Source organism: Nannospalax galili, unplaced genomic scaffold, assembly GCF_000622305.1.
Source record: "Nannospalax galili isolate Female #2095 unplaced genomic scaffold, S.galili_v1.0 scaffold433, whole genome shotgun sequence".
NCBI lineage: Eukaryota > Metazoa > Chordata > Mammalia > Rodentia > Spalacidae > Nannospalax > Nannospalax galili.
This window is the reverse complement of record NW_008338715.1, coordinates 10,107,315-10,123,800: the sequence shown is the minus strand read 5'-3', so window position 1 is coordinate 10,123,800 and position 16,486 is coordinate 10,107,315. Positions and strand designations below refer to the sequence as shown.

Below are 16,486 nucleotides of genomic sequence, written 5' to 3'. Positions count from 1 at the left end.
TATGTGTGTGTGTGTGTGTGTGTGTGTGTGTGTGTGTGTGTGTGTGTGTGTGTGTATATACATATATATATGTATGTATATATATGTGTGTGTATAAGTATGTATATATGTGTGTATATATATATGTATATATGAATATATCTCCCAAAAGAATATATGCCCAAGGCTTGGTCGCTGGGCTATGGTGCTATTGCAAGGGTTGGAACCTTTAAAAGATGGAGTCTCACTGAGGAAGTTAGATCATGGGAGAGATCCTGGAAAGGATATTCGTGCCTATGTCCTTCTTTACTCAACCCTTTTGCTTCCTGGCTATCATGAAGTGAGTGGCATCCTTGGCCACACATTCCTGTAATGATACTGCCTTATCACAGCCCACAAGCAATGGGGCCAAGTGACCCTGGACTGAAATCTCTAGAACTGCAAGCCAAAATAAGCTTTTCCTTTGAGTTGATTCTCCTAGGTATTTTGTCACAGTGAGTGAAAGCCGATTAGCACAGCTACTAACTACCTGTATTCCTCCTGCTTTCTCCGTTTCAGAATAGAACTGTCCGTTCTGTGCCTGTCCCACTGCTGTATTTTGGAAGCAGAAAACTTTTTTCTTTCTTTTCTTTTTTTTTTCGGTCTTTTTGAGACAGGGTCTTTCTGTAACCCCAGCTGTCCTGGAAACTTTGTTCCATATTGAGGTGCAACACAGAAGTCTCATTCATGTCTAATTTAGATGATGCCTGCATGAGTTGATGCTAGAGTTTTGGATGGAGGGCTGGCAAGGTGTCACAGCAGGTAAAGGTACTTGTCACCAAGCCCGATGATCTGAGTTTAGTCCCCAGAACCCACATGGGGGAAGACAGAACTGACTGCCACAAGTTGTTCTCTGACCTTCACATGCGTGCCCTTACCATCATTGTTGTTATTTTTAACAATAAATGTTTTTAAAAATGTTTTAAAACTATTAAAAAATATTTTTTGGAGAGAATGGAGATATTTTGTACTTGAGATGATCCTGAATTTTAGAGGTTCTCGGGGTGGTAGAATTACTACTGAAAAATTATGTTGAATGCCTCACTACCTGTGAATGTGACCTTATTGAAAGTAGATTCTTTGCAGATGTGGCCAAGGTATGACCAGATTATGCTAGGTTAGGGAAAACCATAATCCAGTGAACAGTTGGCATCCCTTTCAGATGAGGGACATTTGGGCATAGCAGACACAGGGGAGGGGAGCACATTGAAGGTGGCAGTAGACATAAAATTGACATGTCCACAAGGCAAGGTAATTGCCACAAACACCAAAGAAGAGGGTGAGGAGAGAGGCAAAGAGCAGGTTCTGTCTGCTTCAGAATCTCCACAAGGAGTCTGTCCCACTAATTTGAATAGGGGCTTGCAGCCTCTGGATCTGTAAGGGAAATGATGACACCCAGTTTTCAGCAGTTTGTTATGGCAGGCCTCCAAACTAATACATTAGCTCTGCATATTCTTTTAGTGCAGTAACTGATTAAAGAAATGTGTTTCAACATTTAAGAGTTTCTCATAAGCTTAATTCTTTTGTTCTTTGCTATTGTTAATATTCTTATGCGATATACTAAATAAGCTTCTTCCTTTTTTTTTTTTTAATTGCTGAACGTGCTAGGCAAGAGACCTGCCAATGAGCCCTCCCCCTAGCCTGGCATTTATATATTTAGTTTGTTTGGAGGAACTACTATTTGCTCAGTATATTAATATTGGAAAATTCAAGTATTTACTTTTCTGCAGCAATGATAGTTACTAAATATCCGTAGCACAATAGTAATTTTCTTCCGTTACTTCACTTCTGTAATGTCTGTCAAAGTTATTTTTTAAGAGTGACATTCTTCCTGAAACCTCAAAGTAAATTTATACAAATTCATAATTTTCCATTAAAATTTAAATTATAAGAAATTTTAAATGTGGATTATTTTAGGAAAAGCATCATTGTCTGTATTTCAAATATTCTTTATTTCAGTTAGTAAAATCTCACAAAGTTGTGTTATGTAATTAGACTAAATTTAAATATAAATTCATATATTTCATATTAAAGTGAACTCCACCTTTGAAATTTAGAATTTAAAAGTATTATTGGGTATGATAAATGTATTACTATTTGGTGAAAAAAGACAGTACTGTAACAAAGAGAATTTATAAAGGAAAAATTTAATATTATTTCCCCAAATCACTCATATCCACAGCATCCTAGCATAATAATTTCTATCTTCCTTTCTTACAAATATATTCATGAGGTACTTAGTTATTATGATTAATAATTATATGCCATTCCTATTGTTCGTTAACTAGCCCATCTTAAAATAGCATGCAACTGCCTAAGAATGTTTTAAAATACCAAAAATTCGTCACATTGTTTTCTAAAGGAAGATTGTGGCTACACAAATTCTTGAAGCCTTCTTTGAAGGCTTACCTACCCTTCAAACAATTAGGTTACTTTACTTTTTAAAAAATATTTTATTATTTTATGTGTATGAGTATATTGCCTGCGTGTATGTGAGTGCACCCATGTCATGCAATGCTGCAGAGGTTGGAAGAGGGCTTCAGATTCCCCTGCAACTGGAGTTAAGGACGGTTCATAGCTGCCATGTGGGTGGTGGGAATTGAACCCGGGTCCTCTTCAAGGACAGTCAGTGCTCTTAAACCTCTGAGCCATCTCTCCAGCCCCTACTTTACTTTTTTTTCTGTTCTGTTTTCTTAGCACATAAATGCACATCATGCTTATGAATCTCAGATCTCATCAATGGCAAAAGCCATGTCTCAGTTAGAAGAAGAGCTGAGACACCATGAAGAGGAGAAAACAGCAGTGTTGAATGACCTGTCATCCGTCCGAGAACTTTGCATTAAGCTTGATTCAGGCAAAGATGTTATGACCCAACAGATGAATTCCAAAAGCCTTGAGCTGGAAAGAGTAAGTGCTGAGAGAAATTGTTTGGGTACATTGTTTCGTGGAGCCTTTCTCTAATTAACTTTACCATTCTCTACTCATGTGCTCCCTGTTAGTTGCTTCTGACTGCTTCTTAAAAAAATTTTTTTAATTGAATTTTTGTGTATTTCATACAGAAAATCATCTTTATACCCTCTTCCCCTTCCCCCTTTGGCACCCTCCAATAGCCCCCCCACTGGAGTTCATACATTCTGTCATTTGTCTTAAGGCCTATTATGTAGTATCCCCAGATGTCCTTCAGTGCAAGTTCATCTACCAGGGTTTAGTCAGCCTATCTAGAGTCTCTCTCTTCAAGAAGATCAGCTCTTCCTTACCCAGCAATAATCAGCTGCCAATAATTCTTCAACTAAGATTGGGGCTTGCTGTTAGTTCTGTGCTGGGTTTTTGTCTGCCTAAGTTTGCATGGGTCGTGTGCATGATGATACCATTGCTGTAGGTTTGTGTGACAAAGGTTCCAGGTGCCTGTAGGACCATTTCTATATGGTCATGCACCCCCTCCCTATCTCTTACAATCTTTCTGCCCCCTCTTCCACAATGGTCCCTGAGCCCTGGGTGAGTAGACCTCGATATAGGAGTCCTGTCCAAGGACCCACACTGCAGACTTATTCTCTGCGTTTTGGCTATTTGTGGCCTTTTGTGTTCCTGGTCCTCTGTTCCATGAGGGATTATCATTGCTGAGAATTGAAAGATGAATTAGTGTTCTCTTCATCCCTTATTCTATGTTCATTGAGTCTTAGGTATAGAGGTTGCATCCTAGATGTGCCTCTTAAGCGTGAGCAATTCATGGAGAGTCTCTGTGTATAAGCAGAGGTGTAACTCTGTGATAATCTCTGTGTGTTGAAAAAGAGGCTACTTTGATGGATATGACTGGGATACTTTGTCAATTTAAGGATCCATATTTTTCACATAGTAAGAAATTACATTTGTCTAGGGATATGAGAGCCTTGGTGTTTTCTCTAAGATCTATGACTGGAGAGGTAGTTCAGTGGTTAAGAGCACTGGCTGCTCTTGCAGATGACCTGGGTTCAGTTCCCAGTAGGTACATGGCAGCTAATAACTATCCGTAACTCCAATCCAGGAGAATCTGATTCCCTCTTTTGACTTCCATTGGCATTGCATGACATGGGTACCCTTATGTAATTGTAGGCAAAACACTCATATACATAAAATAAAAATAAATAAAAAAAAATAGTTTGAAGTCTTTAACCAGTACTCAAAATGAACCAACTGATAAGTCAATAGCTATTATAGTGTAAGAGAAATAATTTTTCAGAGTAAGCCTAAATTAATCTTCATTTTCTCTAGGCGGTAGCAGAATTAGAAAATGTAAAATCAGAATCAGAGCTGTTAAAGAAACAACTGTCAAGTGAGAGACAGACGATTAAAAATCTTGAGTCCTTGTTGGCTACAAACAGAGATAAAGAATTTCATTCTCATTTAACCTCCCATGAGAAGGATACAGAAATTCAGCTACTTAAGGAGAAGTTAACCCTTTCAGAAAGCAAATTGTAAGTATTGCAAAGCAACCTATTTGAGGAAAATAACTTGGTGAAGTGTTTTTTTCCACTTTCGGGGTGTGGGCTGGATAGGACTGTGATGGGTAGCACAAAACTATGGTATTTGACTTTTGCTTGCTGCTTCTGGAAACTCAGAGCAGTCACTCAGGAGAGAGATGGTGTTTGGAGTTGTAGATATTTACAACTCCATCTCTGAGGTGCTATGCAAGTAGGCAAGATTGAGCTTTGGAAAAGCACCTACATTTAGGGAATGAGCAGTGGGTCAGTGAGGGAAAGCATTTCAGGGTGGGATGTGTGATAGATGGGGAAAGGCTTAGACTGAGATGTGATCCTTCTGAGTACTTGTTTTAACCTTTGGGGAGATTGGTTGTCGTCATTTTAGCATGGAGAGAGGTTCAACACTTTTGTTGGAAGAAGAGAGGAGCCTAGACTCGAGGATATAAGTTGAAAAATGAGCTTTGTAAAGGAGTTAAGGGGTTGAGAACAGTTCTCTTTCTGAGGCAAGAGTCAAGGAAGAACCAGTAAAGATTTTACATCTTGTTTTTATAGTTCATATGTTCAAATTTGCATCTCCAGTACAGCTGCAGTGCCTGGCATGTGCTATAAGCTACATAACTGACCAGATGAATGAGAAAGAAGCTCAGAATGTTAGATTTACTGCTGAAAGCCTTCATCTTCTTTCTCATTCTTGAGCATCACCTCCATTTGTATTTGCATTTGATTCTACAAAATAGAACATTCATTATTTCTGTGACTTTTAAATTTGTTTTTAAGAACTAGCCAAAGCCGGGAAACCTCCATGCTTCGAACTAAAGTGACACAATTGCAGACAGATTATGATAATCTGAAAAGACAGATTTCAGCTGAAAGATATGAACGGTAAGGCTTTTTTTTTTTTTTTAGCATTTGAACAGTATTTCTATATATTCTCTATCCTATTCCAAAAAGTACTTAATATGGCTTGCAAATAACAAGCTTTTTAAGCATTAACATGTAAAATAAGTTTCTTTGGTAATTCTTCCATAAAGCAGGGAATTTTGTGAAAGACAGACTCCCTGGAGTATAAAAAAACACCTGCTATGTAAATGTTTCATATAACATTATTCAGAATGACAATAGGGCATTATTTCAGAAGGTACAAACAGGGAAACAGTTTCTATGAGACAGAGACCAGTATGGTCCAATTAGAAGGTATGAGTTATCTTAAAGGTAATGATGGTGATCGCTGTCTTAAAAACAGTTAACAGATTTGCACTGGGCACACATATGTGTCTGAATGACCCTATCAAAAGTCTCTTGTTATGCCTACATCACAGGATCCTGAAGTCTCATAATTATAAATGACAGAGCCACAATTAAAACCCAATCATGTCTATTCAGTCCTCAAGCCTATGCTTATACCCTCTACAATATATTCCTTATTCCTTACCCATTTTTATACTTGTATTTCAGTTCATTTGCTTTATGATAAAAAGTTTACAAGTATTACAGACATAAAACTTGCTTTAAGAATGAAATTCAGGGACTGGTGAGATAGCTCAGTGGTTAACAACACTGTTCTTGCAGAAGACCAGGTTCGAATCCCAGCACCCACATGGCAGCTAACAACTGTCTGTAATTCCAGTTCCAGGGGATCCAGCAGCCTCGTCTGTCCTCCACAGGCATTGCAGGACATGGGTACACTTACATACATGTAGGCAATACATGCATACACATAAAATAAAAATAACAAATAAAAAATATTTTTTAAAAAAGAATGAAAATCGAGCCAGATAAGGTGTGTACATGTATGTGGCCCAAAATCTCTCTGGGTCTCCTGCGCGATCTGACAAACCACCCCAGGGCTCGCGGCTTCTCCAGCTCAGCTCACAGCTTCCCTTCCAAGATGGCTCTCCATAGTCCACACTCTGTGGCAGGCCCTGCCCATTGGAGGAACTAGCCAATTGGGAGACAATCTGTAATCCCAGCATTTAGGAGGCTGAGGCAGAAGGATCATGAGTTAAAGGACACCCTAAAAGGAAATGAATTAAAATCAAAGTCAAGTTTACAAATCATTTCTTCTATCCCTCTTCCTTGCCATATTAATACTGTAGACACCCTGAGATTTTATTCTCTAGTAGTGCTAATATAGTTACCGGATTATCCTTTAAAATAATGTTTTTATTCTTATCTGTTACGTCAAAGCTTGAGTGATATGCTTTATGAAGTATAGAGAGTATTTTATATGAGGTCAGTCTTTGTGGTTTTAAAGAGAAAGAAGCTTTATCTTGCAGCAATGATAGGAAATTGAGATTGAAATTCAGATGCCATAGTACTAAACTGTACATATACAATGATTTCTCTTTCTTAATGATAACTAAACTTTTCTGCAATTCCAGGATCCTCAGTCAAGCTCTTTATAGCTCAGAATTACAGATGTACCCCTTTCTCCTTACCCGTGTCCCTCAAAGAAACTCTGAGCCTCATGACCATGCCTTTCCTGCTCTTTACCATCCAATTAAGTTATGCATTCTCATAGAGGCAATGTAAGCCCACCTGCAAGGAGACAAAAATCCGTTCTTGTGGGTGGGATGAGGTAGCAAAAGAAAAACCAAAATCATAGTATCATAGTTATTACAATGCTTTATGGCCCTCAAAAGGACCACAGTACATTAATAGTGTACTGTGTGTTCAAACTTTTTGCTGTGGTGAGATTAGAGAGAAAAATTCTTAAAGCATTTCTTTAGGGAGTAGTAATGAAAAGAAAGGGTTTGAGAAGCTGAACTAGGAAGAAAATCTGGATACAGAATTAAGTCAAGAAAAGGCCTCGGCCAGAAACAGAGTGGCCTGCAAAGGAGATGCTGCATGATCGCTGTGCCTGGTGGCAACAGACTCCGACATAGGGAAGGACCAGGAGACAATGGAGGTGGGCATTTGGGAGATTTGAGGCATAGAGAAGGCTCTGTTTGTGTACAGTAAGAACTGAGAAAGGAAGGGGCAGAGGAGGGCACTATCTAACTTGGAAGCTCTGTACTCAAAAGGACAGGCATGGACCTAGGACTTACTGAAAATTAGTGAAGTACAAATGGTACAGGATTGCTCCCTGTGTAGAAGTTTAAATGACTGCCTCTGAGTTGATGAGGGGGTCAGTGTTGTGTGCCTCAACACAGAAAGTAGGTAGCCATGTAAGAGAGACCCAGTAGGCTAGAAATGAATATGATTTAGAGTTCCAGTCTTTCTATATTCAACTTACTGTAAGATAAGAAGAACCTTCTGTTATGCAGTATGCCTCTTCATATGGTCTAAATGCTATTGTTTCCATTATAGGCCAAGCAATGCCACACACTAAGAACACCAGTTAGATAAGGTACTCAACTGAATAATGGACTCTCAGAGGATTCATTATAATAAGGAAGGTGTGGTGTCATGTATATAAATACTTAAAAAGTGTGCATCAGGCTGGAGAGATGGCTCAGCAGTTAAGAACACTGACTGTTCTTGCAGAAGACCTGGGTTTGAATCCCAGCACCCACATGGCAGCTAACAACTGTCTGTAACTCCAGTTCCAGGGTTCAAATCCCAGCACCCATATGGCAGCTAACAACTGTCTGTAACTCCAGTTCCAGGGGATCTGACAGCCTCTTCTGTCCTCTGCAGGCATTGCACGACATGGGTGCACTTACTTACATGCAGGCATAACACTCATACACATAAAATAAAAATAATTTGGGTCGGGTGTGGTGGCGCACGCGTTTAATCTCAGCACTTGGGAGGCAGAGGCAGGTGGGTCTCTGTGAGTTCGAGGCCAGCCTGATCTACATAGTGAGTTCCAGGCCAGCTGGGGTTACAGGGAGACCCTGTCTTAAAAAAAAAAAAAAAAAGACTAACAACAACAACAAAAAGTTTAAAAATAAATAAAAATAATTTTTAAAAAAGTGTGCATCATGCATGATGGTGCACACCGGTAATCCTTGCATTCAGTAGGCAGAGGACTGTGAGCTTGACGCCAGCCTGCCTTAAATGACTAGACCCCATCTCCAAAAGCAGATAAATAAATAAAGTGTATAACTGCAGGTCGAGGTGAAATGTATTTTATTGACACATGGGAGGATTGAACTTCCTCTTGCCTGGAATCAGTAAGCAAAGGTTAGTTTAGGGTATGTTAGGTACCCATGACCTGTCTAAGAGAAACTTCTCTGAAAATCGGAGAACATGGGACAGAACTGAAGGGACAGAACTCAGGAGAGTCACTGGCCCATCAAACCATAGGAGAAGAGAGTATAAACCTAGTCCTGGAGAACCTAAGGGATGTATGGGCAGGAGCAAAGGATCTTATGAAAGAATCAAGAAATGGTTGTGTAGGTGGGAGGAGAACCAGGAAATGGGAAGGCCAGGGAAGCCTTGAGTGCTTAACTGTGGCAGTGCCATAGAAGGCGTGAAGAAGGTAAGGAAGCCGCCTGCTAACGGGCGTTCAGTTTAAAGAACACTTTAAAAAGCACAAAACATGAGGAAAATCTCCCAGAGTCATTATTAGCATTTTCAGTCTGACATCTAGTTGCGTGTTAGTTTTAGTTTTGGTTTGGTTTCATTTTTTTGAGACAGCATCTTAACTAGCCCAGCTTTAAACTTTCTATACAGCCAAGGCTGGCCTCCTTATTCTTCTGCCTCCACCTCCCAAGTGCTGGGATTACAGTCATGTACCACCATGCCTGGCTTATTATGTATTTGTGTGTTGGTCTGAATGTATACTTGGTATCCTACCTTTTTTTTACTAAATATTATGAGCATTTTGGTTTGTTTCGGTTTGATTTTGTTGTTGTTGTTGTTGTTTTTTTGTTTGTTTTTTGTTTTTGACAGGGTCTCCCTAGTCCCAGGCTACCTGGAAGTCATAATGTGGGCTAGGGTGGCCTCGATCTCTCTGAGATCCACCTGCTCTGCCTCCCAACGGCTGGGATTAAAAGTGCGTGCCACATTGCCAGGCAGAGGCAGGCAGATCTCTGTGAGTACAAGGCCAGCCTGGTCTACATAGTGAGTTCCAGGACAGCTGGACCAACAGGGAGACCCTGTCTCAAAAAGACCAAAAAAAGTGCGCGCCAATGGCATGCATTTTGTTTTTACAATGTTATTTTGATATTCCGACATGGTTGTAGTATAATTGGTTTGAACTTTCTTCTAATGCATATTTTTTAATTGAAATATTTTATTTTATTCATGACTTAAAAAAATCCTATAAAGATAGACTTTAAATTTACTAAAAGTACTGAGTCCAGGCCAGAGTCTGTATGCACTTGTAGACCTGGCTGCTTGGGAAGACTGATGCAGGAGGATCACTTATACCCATGAGTTCAGGAGAGCCTGGGTAACACAGTGAGGTCCTGTTTTATAAACCAAGCAAACTACAGTAAAATGTGGTAGAAATGCTAATTAAATACTAATTAATAGATATAATTTAATTGACTAATAACCCCAAAGCCACCTTTTGGGTTGTCACTGTGCTTGCATTTGATCTTTCCTGTGATCTTCAACAGAGAGCGAGCAATCCAAGAGCTGCGCCGGCATGGTCTTCCAAACCCATCCCTGAGTTCTTCTCTCAAGTCTCCTTTACAGTCTCCTGAACATATGAATGCATAGTTATCAGAAAGGTATGTACGGGATACCAGGGATGGGTAAAACCAATATATGGTCATAAAATGTAGAAAGTTATTTTCCGTGTCAAGGGAGGAAGTGTTCTGTGTTTTGGTGGTAGCAATTATGTGGCTTTATGCAATTGCAAAACCTCATCAAACTGAACATTTGGGATCCATGCATTTCCTATGTGTCAGTTATAACTAAACAAAAGGAAGGGCTAGGAATGTAGGTCTGTGGAGGAACATTTGCCTTGCATGCAAGGGCCCTTGGGTTCAGTTTATTCTTAGCATGAGGTGGGAGAGAAGGAGAGGAAGGAGAAAGGGAGGGAGGAAGGGAGAGAAGGAGGGAGAGCGGGAGGGAGGGAAGAACCAGTCATAGCAAATCACTAAAAAACATGAGATTCACAGGATGATATTTGATCAAGTCTGAACCTAATCTAAAAATAATAGTTGATGAAAGTGGAGAAAGGCATACAAACAGGAATGTATGTGGCACAGTGGACAGTTAGGCAGGAATGGCAGGTTGTAGGGAATAATGTGGGAGACGGCATGGTTAGAGTATACAAAGAGTAGAACAAGAAGTTACATTGCAGGTGTAGACTTTTCTCTGAACCTGGAGAGGAGCCATTGAGGTTCCTCCTGGCTGTAGGATGGCTACAAAGAAGGGGGTTCTAGATGAAAGAATTGTTTTTTGTGGATTAACCTTACAGCTGTATTTGAGACATCTTGGGAAAGTAGAGACCAGAGGTAGAGAGACCTTTGTAAGAGGTTTGAAATGAATTGTCTAAGTTCAAAAACTTGTGCTTCCAACTATAGGAAGTACAGACAAGAAGATTAGAAGTTCAGGGTCATCCTCAGCTACATAGTGAATTTGAGGCCAGCCTAGGCTACATGAGCCCCCATCTCAAACAAACAGACAAACGAACAAGAAAAAGGTACCATATCATAGATGTATAGCTTCATGGGTTTTCTGGCTGAACACGTGTTGGACACATCAAACTGAAGAAGCAGAATGTATTTGAAAATATTATATGTTTGAGACATCATGCTCTCAAAGCAACTCTTTACTATTAAAAGTATAGACTCTTTTTTTGTTGTTGTTTTTGGACATTTTATCAGTGAAATTGTACATTTCTCACTTCTGTTTTTCAATGGTGTATTTGTGAGACCTAGTCACACTGTTGTGGGTGCTTGTGGATGGTTATTGTTGTGCGTAATGGAATATCCCATATAACCTTACATAATCACTCGACACGAGACAAGCATTTGGTAGTATCTAACATGGGTTGATTGGAATAGTACTCCCTGTAAGTACTTTGAATTGAAATCACTGAGGTCACTGTGTTTGCATATATCCAGGCTTTAGTAGATGGAGTGGAAGTATCTTCCCAGGTAGTAGTGGCTTAAGGTGCATTTTACTGAACAGGAGTTGAAGAAATGTACTGATTCCTTGGAGATAGGAAGGAAGCCCAAGTCAGACTCGGGGCTTGACAGATAGTGGCTGTGAGAATGCAGACTCACTGATAGAACTAGTTGAGTCAGTCTTTTTGAAATGACACATTTCTTTGCCTCTTTTAATAGAAGTGCTGGGCGCAGGAGATAATCAGCATTTCCTCAGTGACTCAGTCTTCATTATGAACAATAGTTGTATGCTGTGCTTTAACATACTGAGGCCTGGGGTTTGTTGGGCCTAGGTTTAAATGATTCCTGAAAGGCTAGCGTTTGCCTTAATGTTTGTATTATTAAAACATTTATTTTCCTCTTTCACCTTGAAGACTCCTTAGGGTTCACTGCAGCTACTGTGTCCTCACATCATGCAAGGTGCTGTGCTACTTTGAATGTGATTAGGTGGCAGTTCACCATCTTGTAAAGCCTTGGAACAAGATCACATTTTCTCATGCTTGATTTCCAGACACAGTTTAGATCAATGGTTGACTAAGTAGATCTGTGGGCCAAGGCTAGCCCACTGCCTCTTTATGTAAAATTAAGCTTTGTCAGAGCACCACCATAATCTGCATAGTGTCCAAAACACCCACTTTACACAAGCAGAGTTGAGAGGCTGTAACGAACCCTGTGGCCTGCACATCTAAAGCATCTACTGCCTCACATCGGGTGGCCTCTGAAACTCAACTGTAACCCATGGGAAAGAAAAAAAGGTGAAAAGACAAATGAAAACGCTCAGGGACTCCTGGACTGTACTTTAAGAGCCAGTGATAGCAGGGCTGGGGATTAGCATAGTGATAGAGTGCTTGCCACGCATGAACATGACCCTCAGTTTGATCCCCAGCATCACAAAGTACAGTGTGCACATGTGTGTGTAAGAACCACTGATGCAGAACTTGGGTTCCTGCATCCCTAAGGCTGTCATGAATTCAACTTTTAATTGCAGTAAAACATATGAACTTCACCGTCTTTTCTGTTTTCTGAGTGTGACTCAGTGGTAGTGACTACCTTCACGTGCTGTGCTTTTACTACTCTGCTTTAAGACCTTTTCATCACCTCAAATTCTGAATGCTTTAAACACCAGCCCCTTACTTCCTGCCTCCACCTTCCAAGCCCCTGATAACCTCCAACTTACTTTTCCATCCCTATGAATTGGCTGAGTCTAGACCTTCATGTTAGTGAAATCGTACTTAGGTGCCAGGTTTATTTTGTTTATGATGTTTCAGAATCCATCCATGTTGTAGGATTTACCACATTAGCAAAACCCTTTTTATCAACTGAGGACACTGGGCTGTTTCCCTCTTACACTATTGTAAGTGATGGTGCTATGAACATTGATGTGGTAGTGTCCATTTTAGTCCCTATTTTCACATCTTTTGAAAATACCTAGGAAATGAATTGGTAGGTCACATGATAATTCTATTGAATGGTGTGTGTGTGTGTGTGTGTGTGTGTGTGTGTGTGTGTGTACGTACAGGTGTGTTCCCTGTGTGAGAACATGTGGAGGAGTCAGAGGCTAATGTTAGATGCCTTCCTCTATTGCTCAGCACCTTATTTTTTCAGACAGTCTCTCATTGAACCTGGAGCTAGCCATTTTAGTTAGAATGGTTGTCCAGCAGCCCCCAGGATCCATGTCTCCCTCTCTTCCAGTTCTGGCATTGCTTACAGGTACCGAGCTCTTACCTAGGTGCTAGAGAGCTGAACTCAGGCCTTCAGGCTTGCAGAGCAAGACTTAACCCACTAAACCATCTCCCCAGACCATGCTCCACATAGCTACACTATCTTCTATCTCCCTTAGCACTACATTGAGGGGGATTCTCCGCATCCGCGCTGACAATTTGTTTTCCATATTCAGAGTTATAACCATCCTAGTCTATGTGGATTATAAAACATTTACAACCATTAACAAATAAACAACTTTTAATTTTGTAATTATTTACAATTAATTTTGAAATTCTAATGTGATTATTAACTAGTTAATGATGTTTTTGTTGATATTTTCTATGTAATGTCACCAAAACCAGTTTTAAAGGATTTCTCCAGTAAGACTCAGAAATGAATTACAAACTCATGAAGTCGTTTTTCAGATTAACATTAAAATATATAACCAAATTTTTGTTTTTGTTTTTTTTTTTTGTTCTTTTTGAGACAGGGTCTCCCTGTAGCCCCAGCTGTCCTGGAACTCACTATGTAGACCAGGCTGGCCTTGAACTCACAGAGATCCACCTGCCTCTGCCTCCCGAGTGCTGGGATTAAAGGCATGCGCCACTAGGCCCAGCTGTTCTAATTTTTCACTAACCTGTTTTTCTTACTGTCATACTCTTTGGTGTTTGTTTGTTTGTTTGAGACAAGGCCTCTCTGTAATCCCAGCTGGCCTTGATTTCACAGAGATTCACCTACCTCTGCCTCCATAGCACTGGGATGAAAGGTGAGCACCACCAGGACTAGCTTACTGTCACACTCTTATCACAATGCTTCTGACACTAGATTTCTCCATCACACACCAACTAGGTGGCCTACTTTACCCAAAGACGATGTCAGATCTCATTGTTAAGGGGGTGGGTCACACAAAACCCCTTCCCCAACTACAGTCCCATGTTGTGACCTGCACTTTTGACCCACCTGCTGGGAAGCCTAGGTGCCCACAAGTTTCCCCTCCCCAGATTTGATTTAATTTGCCAGAGGGGCTCACAGAGTTTAGGGAAACACTTTACTTACCTGTTTATTATAAAGGATTCAGTTGCATAGCCAGATGGAAGCACAAGGTATGAGCTTCTGTGCCTTCTCCAGGCACAACTCTAGGTACCTGCACGTATTCAACCCTCATCCACATGGGCCTTTACAGATGCTTCATTACATGGTGTAACTAACTGATTAAACCATTAACATGGATGATAGACCTGACCCTTCAGCCCCTATCTTCCACCCGCCACCCTCATTTCCTGGAGAGCAGCCCCTCCCCGAAGCCCAGCACTAAATCTCGTTAGCATACAGAAGGCACTCTAACCACTCAAGAGCTTTCTGGAGCTTTGCATCAGGAATAGGGACTGGAAACCAAGTTTGTGTTTCTTCCTGGATTACTAGTCTCACACATGCTCAGTGAGGGAACCTGTGAATAGGGAAAACAAGATCAGGTTTTTATTTTCAAGTGTGGAATCATGCTTCTTTAAGAGAAAGAACAGTGCTTAAGTATAACAGGATCAGACTTCTGGGACAGAAGTTTTTATTAGCGACTGTAATTGAATTTAAAACACTATTGGATTACAGTTTTGATGAATATGTTGACTATCTTTTCTTTTTACCCACTTTTCCCCTCTCCACTTTTCAGAAAAATGATTTTTCCATGAGTTCCTCCGTGGATTTTTAAAGAACACAAGAGTAATGAAATATTTGAAATACTTCTTCCTGCAAATCATGAACATTGACACAAATTCTACCTCTGTCAACGTTTATTTAAATCAGTGAATATGTAAATATATTTAGTTTAAAAGTGCTCCACATGTATATTTCCATGTATATGATGAACTAAATATGTATTAATAGTGATTGACTGATGTGATATTTGTTTTTTTAATATTCCTGACTAAAATTACTCCTTGAAATGTGTTTATACTGTGAATTCACAAAATATGATCACATTATGTTTTAATAATCTGTTTCTTAATGAGCCATAATATATACATGTAAATACCCTTCCAGTACTTAACTGTGTTTGGTTTTCATACCTTTGTTTATGACCCATACCTTAATGTATTTGCAAAGAACGATCAACTCTGATGCTTTGCTGTCATACTTTTTCTTCTCAGTGTAAAATTAATCACAGATTTGCTCTCTTATCAAGGTGAATATATTTAAAACTAGTCTTAATAGCAGAGCTCTTGATAAACTATCATCATGTGTACTTAAGTATTACCAACTAGGTGAGAAAGATGCATTTGTCTCTGATTCGCACTATTGTATTATTTTGGCCGTCACACACCAGCTTTTTGCATGCTATATTTTATTAGAATGAAGCTAAAATATATTCAGTTTTGTAAAACTATAGATACAACAGAAATTTGAGACTTTTTTCAATAATTCTTCAGTGTATTAGTGTAAGATTTCAGAATGTAAAAATAAATGAGGTAAATATTTTTGTTAAAATTACAACACGAGGGTCTGGAGCAATGGCTCACCGGTTAAGAACACTGGCTGTTCTTGCAGAAGATCCGGGTTCGAATCTCAGCACCCACATGGCAGCTAACAACTGTCCATAACTCCAGTTCCAAGGGATCCTACAGCCTCTTCTGACCTCTGCGGGCATTGCACGACATGGGTGCACTTACCTACATGCAGGCAATACACACATACACGTAAAAATAATAAAATATTTTTTAAAAAAATTACAACATGCATCTGATAATACCTATTTTTGGCTTTTAATCTTGTATAACTTGCTAGTCTTTCAGAATAGTAGTAACCCTGTCCCTGTGGCATCTAAATAAAAAAATGGCCTTTTACAATTCGGTTTCAAGGTTGCAGTTATAAAGGACTTAGGCGTATGTACACATTAAGAAAAGAAGTATAAAACAATGTCATATACAAATAGCGATCATGTTTAAACTGTTCACAGTCAAAGAAAACCCTATTTTATTAGATTTCATTATGATTGAAAAGCACTTAAAAACTAGCACAGATGAATGGAAGACCAAGTACTTACAATATATTTTGTTCCTTCTTGTCTTAGTAAAATGGGGTTTGTGTATGCACATGCCTGGAGGTGGGTAGTGCTCTATTCCTTTCCCTGCAGTGCCTTGTATGCTCAGGATATGCCCTTTACAATGATTGGTTCATATCTGGATACGATGGTTTACTTTCCCACCATCTTTGTAATTTCATGTATCCCATTTCCTTTGAGTGAATTCATGTATTACAGCAAAGTACAAGAAAAATGTACTTTGCAGTGTCATTTGGAAAACC

The 16,486-nt window shown here is 39.6% G+C and overlaps 1 protein-coding gene across 2 annotated transcripts in view; it reads left to right on the top strand.

Moving 5' to 3' along the window:
* Cep135 (centrosomal protein 135) overlaps positions 1–16,193 on the top strand; it is a 75,531-nt gene extending 59,338 nt beyond the window's left edge. For both annotated transcript variants that reach the window (XM_008833342.3, XM_029563603.1), the window contains 5 exons: positions 2,716–2,925; positions 4,267–4,469; positions 5,253–5,357; positions 9,986–10,099; positions 14,856–16,193. In XM_008833342.3, coding sequence (XP_008831564.1) covers positions 2,716–2,925; positions 4,267–4,469; positions 5,253–5,357; positions 9,986–10,088 — 621 coding nt within the window. In that variant the 3' untranslated portion in view covers positions 10,089–10,099; positions 14,856–16,193. The remainder of the gene's footprint in view (positions 1–2,715; positions 2,926–4,266; positions 4,470–5,252; positions 5,358–9,985; positions 10,100–14,855) is intronic.
* Positions 16,194–16,486: the final 293 nt, after the last annotated feature.